General features: G+C 39.6%; 2 protein-coding genes across 14 annotated transcripts in view; one reads left to right on the forward strand and one right to left on the reverse strand.

Annotated features, from left to right (window-relative positions):
* Window positions 1–1,570: 1,570 nt before the first annotated feature.
* LOC309476847 (uncharacterized protein) lies at window positions 1,571–14,390 on the reverse strand. 3 transcript variants are annotated; one of them, XM_082139982.1, is made up of 5 exons: window positions 14,095–14,390; window positions 12,150–12,207; window positions 7,850–10,011; window positions 6,849–7,154; window positions 1,571–6,549 (listed from the first exon to the last, which is right to left on the reverse strand). In XM_082139982.1, the coding sequence occupies exons 3-5, from the start codon at window positions 9,993–9,995 to the stop codon at window positions 6,284–6,286; spliced, it is 2,718 nt and encodes a 905-aa protein (XP_081996108.1). In that variant the 5' UTR covers window positions 9,996–10,011; window positions 12,150–12,207; window positions 14,095–14,390; the 3' UTR covers window positions 1,571–6,283. The 3 variants fall into 3 exon arrangements, with proteins under 3 accessions (XP_081996108.1, XP_081996107.1, XP_081996106.1); XM_082139981.1 differs by having other exon boundaries at window positions 10,870–12,207; XM_082139980.1 differs by lacking the exon at window positions 12,150–12,207.
* Window positions 14,391–18,587: 4,197 nt separating this feature from the next.
* Window positions 18,588–20,150, forward strand: part of mark2a (MAP/microtubule affinity-regulating kinase 2a) — a 34,740-nt gene continuing 33,177 nt past the window's right edge. For 8 of the 11 annotated variants that reach the window (XM_082141062.1, XM_082141067.1, XM_082141069.1 and 5 more), the window contains exon 1: window positions 18,588–19,676. In XM_082141062.1, coding sequence (XP_081997188.1) covers window positions 19,626–19,676 — 51 coding nt within the window. In that variant the 5' untranslated portion in view covers window positions 18,588–19,625. The remainder of the gene's footprint in view (window positions 19,677–20,150) is intronic. The other 3 variants (XM_082141064.1, XM_082141065.1, XM_082141066.1) reach the window with 1 other exon arrangement.

Raw genomic sequence — 20,150 nt, forward strand, 5'->3', positions numbered from 1 at the left:
TATCATTACGTAAGAATGATTAAGTCATTTTTGCAAGCAAAGCAAAGAATATAGATTTGAGAAATATCACATGAGAGATAGCTGTTGGCCTGAATATCAGCATGACTGTGATTATGTGGAGGTAATTATGTGATTACCTGCAGCAAAACAACAACACGATTGGAATTGGGATTTTGATTTTATAGAACTGTTCAATAAACAGGAAGTCAATGCTGAGTGACACAATATTGCTTGCTATTTACTTGTCTGTTTTTACTCCTCCAACGAAAATAGTTTCAAACAAAGCAGAATATACAATTTTGCATCCCTGTGCAACACACATTAGGGGTGTTTGTTCCTGAATCAATCAGTGATTTGAACGATTCCCTTAATGAACGATTCACTGACTCACTCAAAGACCGGCTGAATTCAAAATAGCATACTCTGTGCCAATGATATGGGAGAAATATTGAGAGTAGTAACAAGCTATTCCGAATTCAGTCACAATCACTTTAGTTTCTGAAAGAATCAATGTTTTTGAACAAATCATTTGAATCAATGACTTATTCACCTACTGAATTAACTATGTAGCCTAACCTGCAGAAAGATTCACTGAAAAGTCTCCACCACTGATGAATAGACTAGTAGTCTGTCTTTTGGATTGTATGGCCTTGCTTTAGATTCTAGCGACACCGTTGCATTCCAAAATGTGTTGGTGCACTGGTCAAGCACTCACAAATGCTTGCTTACTTGTGTTAAGTATGTGTCTGGCCTATTTAAACACTCTTGGAACAACCCTCAGCCAATCAAATTCAACTGGAGCTAGCTGTTGTACAGTTATCATCGTCTAATTATTATAGAGAAGAGAACTTGCACTTATTTTATTACTCTACTTTCATGCCCTCAAGACCAGGCTACACAATTGAGTCATCAAGTTTCACCAATATTACATGGGGATTTTGGGGACACGGATCAGCAGCGTTGCCTTGAGCATTCTTATGCTGGCCTCTCACATGTGCACACGATTCCACACACACTCTAAAAGCCTTTGCCCCAGTTTCTTTCCTCATCCCTCTCAGGCACACTACCATTTCAGCTTTGTTCTATCATCTTGACGTTAACGCTGAAGTGGCCTGCAAGTAGGCGGTCACAGGAGGGATCCCTATAGGAGGAGTAGATTAGACTGCGACAAGGACGCCGCCGAAAAGCCAATGCAAACCGAGTCCAGAGAGGTCTCTCCCGGAGAGAGCAGCACCTAGGTTTCACTTTGATATGATAGGTGTCCTGTATTAGACCATGCTGACTATTGATCCAAGCCCTTGGGGTGCCAAATCACAGCGCAGTCGCACAACACAGCTGCTAACAATTATGTAACTGGTGGGCTACACTGCTGATTTGTCAATGGTAATCTGACAGCTCATTGACTAACAACCAATAATTTCCAAACCAACATCCCTGGTTCTGAATGAACTGATCCTGGTTAGGGTGGGCTTATGGGAGTGTTTGACTAATGCAACAAGATACCACATTTGTTTCGTGTCACAAGCAATATAAAAAAAGAAACACTGCAGTATAGCCAATTTGTTGTAAAAAAATTTATTCGACAAATCATTTTAGCTTTGCAAGAACATCATATCGATGAATAATTCTATAACAAGCCGATCTTTTTATATTTTTTTTAGAGGTATGTTATTCTCATAGTCATTACCGGCAAGGATCAGTCTAACACTTTTAATCGTTTTTGCTTCACAACAGTATCACAGTCTCTCACAGTAAAATTTTAAACAGGAAAAAGGATGAAGCCCCATCATTTGTCAGTGATAAACTGAAGTACACACAAGTATATGGTCAATCCAACACAGGCTGCCATGTCCGTCTTCTCTCTGAAGCAGCGCGGGCACTGAATTCTCACAGGGGAGAACGGCTGAGTCAGTAGGAAGGGGAGAGAAGACTGGAAGGTCAGTTTGGAGCAACATGCATTCAAAGTACATCAAAGTTCAACCCTTGAGGGATCTCTATAAACCTCTATCCAAAGAGTCACTGATAAAATTGCCATGATCAAACAAAAATGAACATGTGAAAATATAACATCTTCAATGAGCAATTTAGCAGTTTAGTTTAGGTAAGAAAATCTGCAGGTAAAGTGTAAAGTTACAGTAACAGAGTATGACAACATCATATCGCCGGGGAACAAGGTAAGACTGAGCAGTTCAAACTTGTTTTATCCTAGAGGGCACTTCTTTTTGTCAATATTAAAGATGCCAACCTTCAAAGCCAACTTTCATGTCAATATTTGGCACAAAAATTAGATAATAATAACCATAGTAATAATAATAATTAAAATTAAAAAAAGCATTACATACATGAATAAAGTCACAGAAAGAATCAATTCACAAATTTACAACATGTCCAAACTAATTTTACACAAAACTTTACATTTAGTTCATTTCTATGTGCAAACCATATATTGTATATAAGATTATTCAACACAGGAAACACTGGTCATATATAGTATCCAGTTTCAACGCTTTGCACACATTTTATAAACAAATTCAGCTTTCGTACACTGAGATTCTCAAGATGTGGACAGCCAACAGCAATTCACCCAATCTATGATGTCCAGCGCTATTCATTCAGTGTTGCCAGGTGATTCTGGTATTTGTTTCTACAGTGAAAGGTATGATTGAATGTACAAAGAGGTAAAATTTCCCCCAATGTCTGGAAGAGCAAATCTAGGTTAAAGAAGGCATACAGCAGTGGCTCATGGCATTGACAAATGCAAGCTAACAGCGAAGCTTGAGTTGTGCCAATGGACATTTGACAGGCCTGAGGTTGGGATTCTTGATAGAAATGGAGGAAGGTTGAACTCACATTACTCTCGTGTCTCAACATGTCTAGCACACAGCAAACACACACAGATTCACTTCTTGTGTCCACACACACATACACTTTTGCGCAAACAGATATAACACAGAGCAAAACAAATCCAAAACAAAACATTTACAAGACTTCCAAGTGCTTAATTTTCTTTCCATTGATAGGTGCTACATTGACTCGGAAGACGGTTATTGTACCAAAAGGCATCCCTGGCATTACTTTTTCGCCTATAATACACTTTATACATTTACTCATGCAGGGATGAGGGATGGGGGATGGGGGATGGGGTGGGGGGATCTGGCAGTTTTTTGAAATGGTAAATTAAATGTTACAAGAAATAATGGAAGAAGAAGATACCTGATGCCAGATACCAAAGGATCTGTTTAGCAATGAAAATAGTCACAAGTTAATTTCGCCAGGGCATGTATTGTAAACTGTGTGTTAAATTTCTGTGTTGAATTCCTCCATGTCATTTCAATATGCAGTGTCATGTGGTCAATTCAAACCAAATTCAAACTCAGGAACTAAAGGGATACCGATTCTTAAATGAAAAATTTTGCCTAATCCAGCCTTTTAGATTAGAATTTGTCTGATTTATCAGCACTCTGTCAACTAACTGACACCTGTTTATTAGGTGTTGCTTACCTAATCGTTTCCTCTGGGCATAATCAAGCTACAGTGTCAGACAAAAGCACTGTCAGCAGAAAGAGACAGAATAAAACAGTCAGCTAGTCACGGTGTGACAAATACAAGCAGCAGCTGACTCTAAAATAACAAAGCAATGGCACTGGTCGTTCATAACAGCCATCTTAAGCCGGGTTCAGACTGTATGATTTTAGGCATGATTTGGCCAGCTGAGTCAAATTTTCTGAATCCTAAAATATTCCTCTGATCGCTAGTTTCAAATGTTCGCTGACAGCCATTGCGATCAAATCTTACAAAAATCAGGCAGTGTCAGAAGTTTTAAGGTGCAGTCATGCAGTGTGGCAAATAATAAAAAACCAATAGGAGCGCAGAACCTCATGACGCAATTAGTGAGGACAACAAACAACCACCACTTGCTCCACAAACACATCTTCGTTTCTTCTGGTTTTTAAGAAAAGCCATGATCAATACTAACACTAGAGATTGTTTTCTAGTCACCATTTCTATCCCACATGTAAATGCAGCTCATGTCACTGAACGTGTCACGGATTGATGATGTAAAACTCTGGACGAGTCTTTTTGTGTGCGTCCGTTTTAACACGTCTTGACTGCCGTACAGTTTGACATTAATGACAGCTGAGATCCTACTGTGTGACATGGCTTACAGCTGGAATCATATTCATACAGTCTAACAAGCAACAGTCAGAAAGGACTATTATAAATCGTACAGTGTGCACCCGGCTTTAGGTGGATCAGACAGATTTTGGGGGCATTTCTGTGGTCTTGTACCTATAAGAAGACACCTATACATGTCTTTACTGTAGGTACTATAGGGGGTTTTGAACTGGAGCATATTTGAACTGAAATGCAAAATAGTATACTTTGTCATGCACTGCTGGGCAGAGTAAATTAATGGAGACACAGCAGTGGTGTGTGAAGGCCCAATGGCTCAGTGAGGCAGATAAGAGCTCAGAAATGGCAGACAAACTCATCGCTTGTCAAGACTGATGAGAATAGGCTTCAGGGACCAAGGCTGAAAACTTGACAGCATGCAGGAAGAAGAATGTGTTTCACAGTGAACTGAGTGAACCAAGTATTTTCCACAGAATGTATTCCAATAACAATGCATAGTCTCTAAGAGAACATAGAGAAAGAAAAACGAAGGTAGGGAAATGAAGGAAGAATTCAAATGGAGGAAGGGGCTCTGGTTTCCTTTATGGTACGTAATACAAAACCAGATTGTTTGCCTACAGTCCTGAGAGCACTAAAATCTGATCATGTTCAAATTAGGCAGGGTGTTTAAAAATAGTGCCGACATTAAAGGATAAGGGTGTTCATTTTTCTTATGCCTTGAACTGAATACCAAATGACAGAAAGCACAGTTTTAGCTACATCTGCACACTATCGTCGTGGTACTTTGCTGATTTTGCATAAACTAAAAAATATCTACTTGTCACCTTGATGTGCAATTCTGAAATGCAAATTCAAACCATACTGAAGAGAGAGATTCATTATGATGACTTGGCCCAATCCAGTCACAGTAATTTTGCACAGTGATCAACAGTGTAGATATCCCTTAGTAAAAATGTAAAATAGGTTTTGCGTTCGATTCAACATGATCTTTCTCCTCATAATTTCAAAACACCATTTGCAGCACAAAAAAGACAGCAATAAGACATAGAAAGCACAAAAATCTAATTAAATGTGTAAATTTAAGCCGTTGCACTGCCTGCACAAAGTTAAATAACTAGTCAGTTAAATAAAAAAGATAATTAAAAAAACTATTGTATGGTCTATTGTGCACTTTTGCTTTTAACATGTTTTTTTTTCATTACACAGTGCTTTATACAAACTGCCCTCTGTCCAATATCATAAGCAAGAAATAGAAAAAATATGATTTTTGGATTTTATCTGCCATTATAGTGGCTAGTTCATGTCCCATGAAAAATGTCCATTAGTGAAACAATGTCAGAGCGAAAAATAAATTAAATCAGTTCCACTTCCACATCAACATCAGTCTCTATTGCACACCTCCCACACAAAGACACTAAGATGAAGGATTCAAGAAGTAAAATCAAGTAACAAAAATAGCAGTATCGAAAAAATATCAAAGGCAAAATGAATCTTCATGTCAGTGGAGAAATTTATAAATAGTTGGCATGCAGCTAACGCAAATGTAACCCAAAAAAGCACTTTCAAATGAGCTCCCAAATCAAAAATAATCTGTCTAGAAAAGTTCTGTGCACAGTGGGAAAGGAGTTTGAAGTTTGCTACAGCTCTTGGGTCTCGAATGTGATGCACGTCACAGTTCTGAGAGTCTCAACACATCTCACAGTCTCTGTGCTTGACAGCCATAGAGTACATTGATTGCATTTGTTTTCCCCCAAATAATCTTATATAACTTTTGTATTTAACCAAACTTGATAGTAGTAATACAATAATAATTGAAGTGAATTAAGTTATTTTGAATTAAAACTTGGCACATCATTAACAGAGTATCAGGGTGGGTAGGTCAAATATCAATTTTCCAAACAATATAAGTGCTATTTATATTTAAAAGAGCGGAGGTACTTCAATTAAAACAGACCAAAAACTCTTTTTCTCTATTTCCTTTAAACTGCTTGCATCTTCTGGTTATTTATATCATCTCAACTATTTGCTTTTGTTAAACAGCTTTAATCATACCCTCATTTTCTATCCAGTAATTTCTCTTCATTAATTCCATCTTCTATTTATCTTCTTCTCCCCTCTTGTTTTATTTTTTCTTTCTTGGTCCACCCTTTTAAACTTGTGTTTCCAGGCCACTCAGTTTGGGGGTGAGGATGCGAGGTGTTACCCCAGAGTTGAGGTCTCTCTCAAACTCTAGCAGCTGGCCCATGAAGTTGAGGTTGGGGGAGACTATTGGTCGCCGACCCCGCACATACTTATAGGCATCAGTCATGGTCATGAGGGTGTGCTTCATTAGGTAAGCAATGACAATAGTCGCTGAGCGGGACACGCCTGCTTGGCAGTGCACAAGAACGCCCCGCCCACACTGGTGCGCTTCCTCTGAAAAAAAAAAAAAAAGAAAGTATGACACATCAAAAACAACACAAACCAAAAATATGGAGGACTCATCCTGCACTACACAGATTGGTCCAGAATGACAGAATGTCCTGACACTGTAATACCACCTGCAGTTCTTCGCTAAAGGGTATAAGGCTATTTAAAAAAGAAAGGGACAATCCCGGTCACACCTCCTGCTTCAATAAGAAAGTCAGAAAACTGAACAGAAAACTGCATTTGACAAGCCATTTCATAGGGTCTGTAAATGTTTAAATTATAAAAGAGTTGACAAGTTCTCTTACCGATAAACTCAAAAACCTCTTCAAAGTACTGTCGCAGGTTCTGCTTGCTGTTGTCAGTAGCAGGGAGCCTTTTGTAACGCACCAAGCCTGTGTCCAGGTGGTAGAGGGGAAGATGAGTTGTGACATTGACCACGAAACCAATGTTGAGACGAAGCAGTAGATTCAAATCCTCTGCATCTCTCTCGTTACCCAGAAAAAGGAAAGGGAGGATGGGGCTGATCACAGCATTCTCCACATCTGGGGTCATCACACTCTCCTCAGACAGTGACGCTGGGAGGGAGGAGGAAAGAGGGAGGGAAAGGTGCACTGGCAAAAACAAAACAAAACAATACTATTGCTTACATTTGCTTTCTTCTATTGTTAAATAATTTACTCTACGTGATCATCTTAGAGAGGTGTGCTGGTATGCTGGAAAAGGATTTTAATGTTTTTAGATTATTTTCAGTCATTTAAATACGGCACAGAGTATAATGTCATCAAGCTCTTATGTAAGAAGAAATCCATCCTCCTTATCTTTCCTGTTTGAAGTCTCATCACTCTCCCCCCCCCCCCACCCCATAGATTGGCTATTATCCTTTAGTTCTTTCACAAAACTTAATTTTTGACTTTCAATAAGACATAAAAGAGAGGATAAAACCTTCTAAAATCTATGAAAAAGTTTTAAAGTTAGAAAGGGTTTAATCAGAAAAACATTTCGATTGAACTTGTGTTACATTACAAAAGCATCATGGGTTATGTCACTCTGGCGATCTTTTGAAGCTAAACTAACGAGGATTATGCACCCCACAGATTAACTGAACTATCATTTTAATTTGAATACTATCAGTGCACAAAGTCGTACAGCCTAATGGAAAATGAGAAAATGAAATCAAGGTCAGTACATTCAAGTGGAATTATCAATGTGAAGAGATTGTGCTCATCTCTCTGAGTGGTCAATCATTAACAACACATTATAAAGATGTCACTCAACCTGCTGTGTACTTGCAGATTAGCATCTTTACCTCGTCCATTTTCCTCATCTTGTTCTCTGTTGAGTGAGTTGAGGACCAAGTGGAGCGACTGTGCAGAGGGTAAGGTGTGTCCACCTTCCCTCTCTCTCTGTTTGGGTTTGGGCTTAATAAGTGTGTTAGGAGCAGAGGGTGGGGGAGAGAAGGATGGAGGGGAATTTGGAGAAGGAGATCGTAGGGATGGGGATTGTGGAAGCACTTCGTCATCAAACCCATTGCCGTCCCCCATGCAAGCATCTGCTCCTTTGTTCCATAGCCTCTTGAGGGAATCTCTGCCCTGGTCCCCACTATTCCCTGAACCAATAAAGTCCAAAACCGCCATCTTGCCTTGCTGGAGCCTGCGTCGTCCTGCCTGATCTGTCAACTGGGAGCGAGTGAACTCCATAAGGTTTCGGCAGTCAAGGATTACAGGATTTCCGCCATTACCACTATTTTGGTTTTGGCCCATGCAAGTCCTTCCTGAGCCCATGCTAATCCCTGCATTATGGTGGATAGGTTGGGTTTTAGAGCGAGTCATCTTCTTTGCTAACTCCTCGGGCCAGATTGTGCGTACACTGTAATCGTCATCATCAGGCTGGTATCCTCCCATGGTATGTGCTCCAATATTACGGCCCATGTTGGGAGGATTCCCTCTGTGTGGGTTAAAGGTCACTACAATAGGGTCACTACTGCAGTAGCTGCATGTGGAGCTGCCAGTTTGGCTTGCTTTGGGATTGCACCCACTGACACAACTCTGGAGTGCTCGAAGAGGTGCAGATGAGGACAGGGGAGTACAGGGTAAGCAACCTCCAACCAGCTTCTTACGGAAAGCAGCAGGGCTCTCAAATCCTCCAGCTTCTCCAGAACAGGATGCACAACCTAAAGGTCTGAGCAGCCCTGTTCGACAGTCAGAGACAGTGCTGTTTGAAGAGGAGGTGTTGGTGGTGGAAGCAGTAGACAGACACCCTCCTAAAGTCTTCAATCCCATGGTTTCGCCACCTCCGTTGGCAGCACTTGTTCCTTGGGCGTGGGAAAACGAAGAGGACGAGCTTGTACTACGACCGTGGTAGCCAGCAGAGTTACCTCTACCTCTTCTACAACGCACCAACCTCCAACAGCCACAAGGGTGGGAAAAGTCAATAGTACATGTGTGGTCAGGACTGGGGAAGCCTCCTCGGGAGGAAGTAGGAGAGAGAGGCAAAGCGTGAAGAATTTGGGGACGATGTTCTCTAGTGCGTGAGGGACGGGGTTGCTGGTAGGAGGAAGGGGCTCGGGAAGGGAGTGAGGGTGGAACAGCAGGGTAGTGAGGGCTTAGGATGGCAGCATGGGGTAATGGGGTTGAACTGTGGTGACGGGATAGGCTGTGGGCTTGGGGCAGTTGGTGGCCGGGTCCCAGTTTGGAGTTTTCTTTGTTTCCTAAAGATGATACGTCCCTCTCACTGTGCAATGAGTAGCTGGCAGTTGCAGGACAAGACTTTGATGACAAATCTCTCTCTCTGGTTGGCTTGGATTTTGACTGCTGTCTTTGGGCAGGTACAAATTCCAAGATCCCTCCAGGAGAGACTGTAAGTTGGTTTGGATGATGGATACTGTGCTGAGTCCTGTTTTGACTCTGATGATGGTTCTGGTGCTTCTCCACTGACTCGGAAGACTTTCCTTTGCATTTCCTTTCACCTTGCCCTGAATCCAAGTGCAGGGACACCCGTTTAGTCCTGTTCCCCTTGATGTTTCCACTTCGGGTAAGACTACTGCTGCGGCCTTTGTCTATGTAAGATCCTCCTCTTCCACCTTGGTCTAAAGACACTTTAATGTCAATGGTATGAGTGTGCTTGTGAGGTCTGGGACCTAAAGTTACAATCCCATTGCTGTGACAATGGCTAGCATTGTGACCACTGCCCTCAAAGGGAGCCCCTCGTTCTCCTTTATCTCTCTGAACATGGGACGATTGCCTGCGATTGCATTCCAGAGACAAGTAGTTGGAACTTGGATAGGAACGGGGTGGTTGGAGTTGGGGTTGTGGTAAGCGGGGTGGGGGCTCGTTGTGATTGGCTGGGCGGTGGGAGGAAGACTGTGATGTGGCTGGTGGGGAGGCCACACGCAATGCCAAACTTTTGGGGCGCTGAATAACCACTATACGCTCGTCAAGAGGGAGCGGAGGCATCTGGGGCTGAGCAAAGCTGCGTGGTTAGGAAGCAGAGAGAAAAAAGGCAAATTAATCAGTGCTCATTTACTTTGGTACTTGTGTAATTAGAAATGAATAATAAATTAGAAATGTGCACATAGACGACATACATTATGTGAGTACTGTGCATACAGTAATATTAGTCACAGCACACAGAATTACATCAACAATTGTGATGAGGTAAGCACAGAAGACAGTCTTCTGTTAGTCATTCACAACCTTCCTTATAATTAAACACTGTCAAACAATAAAGAACAGCACACAGGGTACATCACAGACTTGTCAGTAAGACAAATCCTAATGTAACAGAAAAATCTTTCTGACCCATTACCTTTGTTAACATAAATGCCAGGGGTTCACATCTATCAAAGGCATAAAATAATCATTACAAGCACTAAGCAAACCATGTAAAGAATTGTATAAATTGGGTAGCTTTGTAATGATGTCAAATTTTATATTCTTGGTTATCATCATTGTCTTGCAACATATCGACTTTGTCTACTTGACTGTTAAAGAGAGGTCATTGTTTTGCTAGAGATTAATAAGGCATTTAAAGAGTTTATCTTGAAGACATCCGTTATAGTAAAACATGTAATGGAATGTAAATGGAATAATGTTATAATTTGTAATGGAATGTTAATGGAATAATGTTAGAATTTGTCTAATAATAGAGATATAATCTGATGGCTGCACTAATCACCCCTCCACAGAGCAGAGTAGACCAGCTAATTATTCTAAATAATGACAGTTTGAAAAATTTGTATTAGACATTATGGAATGTCAATGGAAAGACAATGAGAAGGTTAAAGGAATAGATAAGCTATTAATGAACATTTAGTCATCATTTACTCACCCTCCAAACCCATAAACCTTTCTTTCTTCAGTGGTGCACAAAATAAGAAAATGTGTTTTGCTCAAGAAATTGCACTAAATGAAGACTGAATAATGACTTAATTTTTAGTTTGACTTGGAATATAGTGTACAAGTTATATTAAAGAGTTAGTTCACCCAAAAGTGAAAATTCTGTCATCATTAACCTTTATGCCGATCCAAACCCATTGGCCATTCGTTCATCTACGGAACACAAATTAAGATATTTTTTATGAAATCTGAGAGATTTCTGTGCCTCCATTAACAGCTATGCAACTACCACTTTATGCTTCAAAAAGTGAATCAAGAGATCATAAAACTAATCCATATGATTTATCACATGTTCACATAAACATTCATCAACGCACGCATCAGTTAAGGTAAACGGAAGCTCAAGCATGTTTGCTTGACATGTGAGAACCAATGAAGTTCATTCTCTTATGTTACGCAGCAAGTTAGAGCTTCCACAAGAACTGATGAGGTTTGTTCTCGCGCATCAGTTCGGTTGAGCTTCTATTTGTGTTTGCTGATCAATGTTTATATGTGAATAAATGCCTAAATTCCTTTTATTTATCATATAAACCAATCGAGTCTCTTCATAAAATTCAGACTACCTCTCAATTCATATCGATTAGTTTTTACGATGTCTTTAAGAACTTTTTCAAGCGTCAAGCGTCAGAAAGCTCTCAGATTTTATAAAAAATGTCTTAAATTGTGTTTCGAAGATGAACGAATGTCTTGTTTGGAATGACATGACGGTGAGTAAATGATGACAGAATTTTTATTTTTGGGAGAACTAACCCTTTAACAATTTTTATAATGGTTCTGCATTCTTTATGACGCAAAAAAAGCTTCAGTCTTTCTACAGTCTAGTTATTGCATGGAAAAGAACATGGAAAATCGCCTTCATGTTTGTGTTCCATGGAAAGAAACTAAGTAATATGGGTTTGGAACAACAAGAGAATGAGTAAATAATAACAGAATTTTCATTTTTATTCCTTAAAGAATCAAGTACCAAAGGATGAAAACAGAGGAGAGAATGAAAAAAGTGTGTGTGAGTATGTGTAAAAGAGAATATAAAGCAGCACAGAGAGGACAGTTACAGGATGTGACATGGCTGGATTGACCTCGTGTAGGAGGGAGGCATGCACAACAGCACTTCAGACATATACCCCAACACAACAGCCACACACACACAGAGAGTGACCCGAGGACAGAGTCAGCACACCATGCTCTTATTTCCACATGCATACATTCACGCACAGAGCCTGGTGATGGTATCCTCATCCTCTTTGCTTTTTTCAGTCTTGCCTTTTGTAGCCTGTGGTGGTGAAGGGGGGTGGGTGGTTACATTGACCCAGATTTGTCATATTGCAAGTCAACATCACTCCAATCACTTTAACTCACTACTAAACACCTTATCAGCAGTATTTCACACACAAACCACATGTGTAAGTTTTTTTGTTGTTGCAATGAATCACGTGCAGCAGCACACGCTTGGGCATCAGCATGTGCTTCTGTCAGAGATGTACAGCATCAGCATCGATGAGCTCAGGTACCGACTGAGCACCAACACAGTTACAAACAATGATCAGGTTTCACTGATGTCACCACAAAGAACAGTGTGTGGTTGTATAAATACAGTAATGTTGGGGCAAAATGATAACTGAACCATGAAAACAAAACATGTACATCTGACATACAGCAAGAAAGAAAAAAAATAAAGCTCATCATGGCCATTGCTGATTTTGTCCCCACCACTTTATAAAATCGTATGTGACAGGGATGTAATACTGATATAGAGTAAGAGGAAGTTTCAGTTTTATGATGACAAACAGGTAATGGAATTAGTTATTTTTATTTTTTCATTAAAAGCTATATTAAGGCGAATTAAATCACAGAGCCCCTAATACTGAATGCAGAAATGTTAGCACTCGATCAACAAGTTATATTCAATATTCATCTGCTGGTCATATATCCAGTGACCTACAAAATAGTGTGACAAGAAAGTGTAAGTGAAGGAGTTACGTATGTTACTAAATTAAATTTGTCATTTGAATTGGTCAAATAGAATAATCACTCTCCAATTCAATATGTAGCCTAATGAGTGAATGAATTAGAATTTTGAAGTTTTGTCAAATATACGATTATTGTCAAAACTGTGACATTTAAAATTATTTGTGCATAACCTGGGCTAATTATGATTCATGAGCTAAGTCGTCATTTCGTGACGCCATAACCAGCCTTTTCAAACAAATTAAAGGCCACATAGCCAACACAAGCATTCCAATCATTAGGCTACTCATACCATATAGGCCTATTCACTTTATTAATGTATTTAGCATACATTTGCAGGGGTACATTAACATGGATATCCAGGCATGTTTTACATTCACTACTGGAGTCAACAGTCTGCGACAGATGCATGGGCTTGCTCAACTCTTTGCCTAATGAAATTAGTGCATTGTTTTAAGCCGTTATAAAAATTGTGGGAAAAGGTTAACAGGATAAGAAGGTGAAATCCAGTGGAATGATTTCGCGCATCGTCAAACGTCATTGCGTTCACTGCTCCTGGATTTCCAGTTACTCTCACTGGAAAGCGAGATCACAGTAATCAGGAGCCTTTGTTTCTAATGTTTCTACAACTGACCAAGCATTGCGCTTAATGCGACGTCTGAACAAACGCTTACATAGATGTTTCACAAAAAGAAGAATGATTACCAACACAATGTTATCTAGGCCTAAACTAGTCAATGAAAGAGAAAACAAGAGCGTCCGCTACATATTTGCAACTGTATTGAGTATTGACTGTCACTTGTTAGGCCATGCTGATGGCATTTCGGATGCGCTTTTACTGTAGCCCAAATCTCTTCGCCATTTAAGCTCAGTTTCACTACAATTTCAATATAAGTGCTTAGAGAAATTATGCCAATTATATTTCAAATGTAGGTTATTTGCATTACAATTCGAGCGTTTTGCGGAGATTTTTTGGTGCGTTTATTTAAGCTCCAAAATATTAACTATTTGTATTATTATAATGGATTTTTAATATAAACTATAGCTGCAATAAAGCTCGCACTTACTCACTAGGCGACATTTTGTTGAAAATAAAATATTAAGTAGCTATTTTAAAGCTATCATGAAACACAGAGATACATCATTGCATTTGAAGGCCTCAAAAATAAAACGAGGAGGAGAAATGACTTACGTTATAATCTGTACATCCGCTGTATCGTCATTATTTGTGATAAATTAGATCCTTGTGTTTCTCCGCGCGACAATACCGCTCCAGTGCCGCGAGGCATTTACATAGCTGCGGTTATCTATGGTCTGCCTTAATGTACGGGTTACACTTTACAAATCCAGTGATGTCCATCAGTATGTGACATGCAGGCAGTTTATCCTCATACTGTTCAACACGTTTGACTTCATCAGTATGGACAATTAACACAATAACAATGGGTACGCCAGCGCAATGCAATGTGCGCTTCTGTATACTGTGCGTGTGCATGAGACAGCGCGCTATGTGGGGGGCGGGGTTTCTGTGAAGATGACATCATCCTAGACCAATGACAAACAAATTGTGACGAAATGCTGCCCAAATAACGTAGCTGCAGCAAAACATGCTTTTCCTTCTTTTTTTCCCTTTTTTATTTATTTATTTTTATTTAATTTTTTTACAAGATAACCAGTTTGTCATGAAGAAAATTGCATTTTTAAATAAGTTTGAAATTTTAAAATGGCAAAAAGCAAGTTGAGCTTGGGCCCTGGGCCCAGAATCACATGCAACTGAGATTATGGTTATGGTTCCTCACTAACACTGAAAAAGTGCATTATTTTTGCTTTAAACCTTTTTTTTTTTGATCCCACCAAACGCCTAGAGATGGCAGCAAAGTGTTCATTACTTCATTCACTATCCAGTGAAAGGGCATGATCAGAAACTCTGTTGCAGAGGTGGACAGTAACAAAGTACATTTACTTGAGTACTGTACAGTACACTTTTTGAATATCTGTACTTTGCTTGAGTATAATTTTTTCTGGAAACTTTTTACTTTAACTTCACCACATTTGAAAGACAAATATAATACTTTTTACTCCACTACATTTCTATCAAGGTCCTTTAGAAGAAAGTTGTAACGCCAGCCATGGGATGATTTTGGTTGTAGAGGTTGCATTATGGTCGGAAATGAAAGTCGGGTTGATGTCAGAACCCGACATTAGATTGACGTCAACATCCAACGTCGGACAGACGTTGGATTTTGGTTGGAAATGAAAGTCGGGTTCACGTCAGAACCTGACTAACGTTGCTTTCTGACGTCAACTCGATTTTCATTTTCAACCACAATACAACATCTGTCCAACGTTGGAGATTGACGTCAATCTGACGTTGGATTCTGATGTCAACCCGATTTCAACTTGATTTTCATTTTCACCGATGGGTTTGGTCTTTTAAATGCGAATTTTGTCATTGTTTTGGAGAACACTAGCTTATAGATAACAGTAAGGCAAACATATTTATACTAAAATCCAAAAAACTTTTCATAGAGACTTTAAATAGGGTACTATTTGAAGGAACAGCCATTTGGGTGTCCGAAACCATTGTGGACATTATTGAGTGCACTTATTCAATCTCACATTCAATCCCACTACTGGAACAGTGTTCTAGAAATACATTTGATATTGATATGCTGATCTTGATATGCAAATATGAAATTTGATAAAGACAGGCTATGTCTCCTTGAAGATTGTCAAGAACCGCCTGTCTACCTATCAATGCGCTGTCAAAGCAGCTAACATAAATCAAAAGTACTGCTTAATGCTTTTGATAAAGTGGTTAACCTTAGGCCTTCTTCACATCCAGATGCTAGTCACATCCAGTTGTGAATAAAATTTCTAGATTTTTTCAGGAATAAGACGAGGTTCTATATTCTTGTATTCCTAGTGCTTATCATGCTTCTAATTCTTCCAACCCTGCCCCTAATAATGTCCAGTTAACAAATTTGAATCCAATTGATTTTAATAAATTGATAGAGTTCATTTCAAAATTGAAACCGACTACCTCACCAGCTGATATTATGCCGACACGTCTTTTTAGAAAGGTGTAAGGTGTGATTGGCCCATCTGTTTTGACTGTCATCATGAATAGTTCATTGAGAACTGGCGTTATTCCTTCCTTCTTTAAGCACACAGTGATTAGGCCATTTCTGAAGAAGCCAAGTCTTGATCCGTCTGATTTCTGAATTTTCGACCCATCTCCACAATACCTTTTCTGTCTAAAGTGTTGGAGAAGATTGTCTTTCTTCAACTCTCTGCATTCTATGATCATAATCTTCATGATAAATTTCAATCGGGGTTTAGGACTCGCCATAGCACCGAAACCGCCCTCCTTAAAGTGACAAATAACCTTTTGCTCACTTTGGATTCGGGTAACTCCGCTATTTTAATTCTGCTCGATCTAACCGCCGCCTTTGATACAATCCATCACAGTATTCTTTTAGATTGTCTACAGCATGAGGTTGGGCTTAGCGGCATGGTCTTACTCTGGTTCTATTCATATCTTTCCAATAGGTCTGTTTCAGTTAAAATTGGTAATCATTCATCACCTTCAGTTCCTCTATCATACGGGCTCCCACAAGGATCCATACTGAGTCCTGTTTTATTTTCCCTGTATATGTTACCTTTGGGCTCTATTTTCAGGAAATATGAGATCACATACCACTGTTATGCTGACAACACTCAATTGTGTGTCCCATTACATCCACTTGATAAGTCCTGTTTCAAGTGTCTCGATGATGTAAAATGCTGGATGGCTAAGAATGTACTCCAATTAAACTGATGATGTTGTTTTTGGCCCTCTTAGCTCTACGCCACTTATCTCTATAGCTACTTGGGGCCACTCTCCAGAGATGTTCACCCATGCACAAACAATCTGGGTGTATTTTTTGACTCTGAGTTGAATTTTGCAAAACAAGTTAGTGCTGTGGTGAAAACTAGTTTCTACTACTTATTAGCTAAAATGAATCCTATGCTCTCATTTAGAGATTTGGAGACGATCATCCATGCTTTTATTTCATCCAGACTGGACTATTGTAATGTGGTGTATTTAGGACTCTCTCAGTCTCAGTCATTGGTGAATTGATTGCAGCTGGTTCAAAATGCCACTGATAGACAATTGACCAGTATGAGAAAGAGGGACAGAATCACCCTGATTCTAACATCCCTTCAATATACCTATCAGATTTTGGATTGACTTCAAGCCCTATTAATAGTTTTGAAAAAATTGTATGGTCTCGCGCCCTCCTTTCTGTCAGATCTTATTATTCCGCACCAGGCAGTAAAGAATCTGAGATCGGCAGATAAATTATTGATCCAGGTACTGTGGTCCCGACCGGTAAGTCCATGTGTCCTCGTAAACTTGAATCAAAATATCTTCCCCTTCCTCTTGCAGTAAAATCTCTTCTCTGATGTGATGACGTGTTTACTGTCTTCCACATTAGAAGCAATAGCAAACCACAACAGTACAATAACTTGCCCCACAACAATCCAAACAATGATGGACAAAATCAAGTCTTGTCCTACATTTTTTCTTGTTCGAGAAGCTGTTTCAATGGGATATGCGTCACAATAGTGAAGAAAAGACTATCGCAATTTTCAATTCATGCCGACTTTAAAGGTGCACTCATTTTTATGTTTACATTTCATTGCCTCATATAATGTATACTGTATATGATATATAAATGTATACTGGCAGTTATATACTGTTGGTGCAGAATTACAAATGCAAACGCTGGATGACACAGTAGAAAATAATCTATTCACAGGTGTATTTGTCATCCATGATACATTTATTCATTGATAACATGGTAACCACCATGAAGGAACCCATCCTATGTAGAATAAAACCGCTTATGGTCACTGATCTGGAGTCTTCATTTTATGTGAGCGTATCTGTAACAAGGTTCAATGTTCAGGGAAGAAGGAGGCGGGAACCAGGGGACGTTCAACATAACTTTAATCATAAAATAAACAAACAACAAAATGAAAGTAAAGCAGCAGCCCCTCACGGACAACTGCAACTGACAATTCTAGGCCTGGTCCTCTCTCGTCCTTCACTGTAGCCACTCCTCCTTTTATCCTTCAGGTGCTTCTCTGTGAGACCCGCTCCGTTCTCAAGGCTCTCGGCCCCACTGCTTGCCTCAGTATAATTTCTAACAATGTTGGTTTTTCATGTTTTATGGGGACATTGATACAATTTTTTTTGCTGTACAAACTGTATATTCCATCACCTAACCCTGCCCCTACCCCTAAACACAACCCTGACCCCTTTTTTATATTTTGACCCCACAATGTAGGGTTTAACAGGACCACACACACACACACACACACACACACACACACACACACACACACACACACACACACACACACACACACACACACACACACACACACACACACACACACACACACACAATTCAATTCAGAGTTTGTTTCTTTTCTGTTTTTTTTTTTTTCATTAACTTAACACAAAACAACTGACATATAGGATTATGTCCTAAAACGTTATTATAATAAAAAAAAACGTTTTTTTGCTTGTCGAATATACATATTATACTTTATTTTTAAAACCATAAAGACTTTTATTTTAAAGCTCCGTGTGAGTTAGGCAAAGGAAGTCGACCCACAGGCTGGTTTCACATTTCTCTTGAACGCAAACAACACTGGCGTCCGGGCGCTGCTGCGGTACCAGTCGTGACCGCCCGACTGCTCAGCTTTTCACGGCTCACAGATGTAATTCGTCGCGTACCACGGACTGGAACCGACCAATTTACACCCATTCACAACCGGGCCACGGTTAGGACATATTCTTACAATCATACTGTCAAAATATCAGCGACTTTTTCGAAGTCACTCGGCCAGCTAACGCGCGTTAGCAGGTTAGATGTGATTTTCAGAGGCGCAGAGAGCCAGTATAGGAGCAGCTCCGCGATGTTTTTGTGCTTGGATCGTTAGTTTGTCACATTGAGACGATATCAAGTGTTTGATTTGGTTTTGATATGGACGTGTTGACACCTGTATGACGGATCATTGCTCGGAGTAACGCTGATCTGAGCGCTGCTGAGTTGGCTAACTGGAAGGAGCAGCTCAATAACTTGCCCTAAAGTTTTTGTGTGTTCTAAGTGGGACTTCCATGTGTCTTTCCGAAAAACAGGACATAAGTTTTGACATTACAGATGCACAATAATATACAGCCGAACATTTATAGTTAGGGATACATTAAGGACCCTTTTGCCACCCGGCCTAATAAAACTTGTGAGTCCTCGGACTCGATTTTGCACATTTGTGCTGGGAACAATATTGTTGTATTTCATTAGCTGACGGGTTCAAATTAATCTGACTATGTTTTAATGCTGTAATTCCCACGAAAACTCACTAGTTTAATTTCAGAAAATCACATAGGAAGTTGACATTCAATGCTGACACCCGCCGATAGGGTTTGTCGAAAGTTTTCAGTCAAACTCGTCTTCCTGTCGAAATTAAACAAACTATGACTTAAGGACAGGACTTTTTTACTAATCAGTGCTGGTTTGGGGGTCTCACACCGAGCTCAGGATCTCTTTTCAAGTTGGACTTTGGACACTTCTCATCGTGCTGTGCCGATGCCACATTTGATTGAATTGTGAGAGCTGTGAACACGTTCAGTTTCAGAAAATAAACTGTCAAATTCAACCTCAGAATATGTCGACGAGGACACCACTGTTACCCATGATTGACCACTCCACTGGCCAGGTGAGTCTAATCCATCTGTTTTCAAAGACATGGACCCATTTACTAGTTAAGTTTAGTTCGTTTACACATTACTTACTTTGTATAACAAGAAGTTTTCTTTCATTACTATATTGTCATGTCAGATCTTGGCCTGGTTAGCAAGAATAAATTACAGGAGCTTATGATTCTCTAGTTTAACTATCAGCACTGGGAAAAACCTCTTTAACTGCTTATTTTTTACTGTAAAACGACGTATTAAGAAAATGCTGTTTTATTATTGTTGTACAGACAGGAAACCACACAACACTCTTGACTAATAGTTTTCATCCTTACTACAAGTAGAAGAGGCTTGTTTTAAAATGTCGAGTTCATTCTAGATATTATTTTGATATGTTGTCATGATTTCTTGTGTTAGTGTTTGAGAAGATATAGGCTAAATCACCAGTTTACTTTCTGTTCCATTGCAACTTCAGTGGTTGGGAATTCAGTGTAAAT

This window comes from Leuciscus leuciscus, assembly GCF_965113295.1.
Source record: "Leuciscus leuciscus genome assembly, chromosome: 16".
Classification (NCBI taxonomy): Eukaryota; Metazoa; Chordata; class Actinopteri; order Cypriniformes; family Leuciscidae; genus Leuciscus; species Leuciscus leuciscus.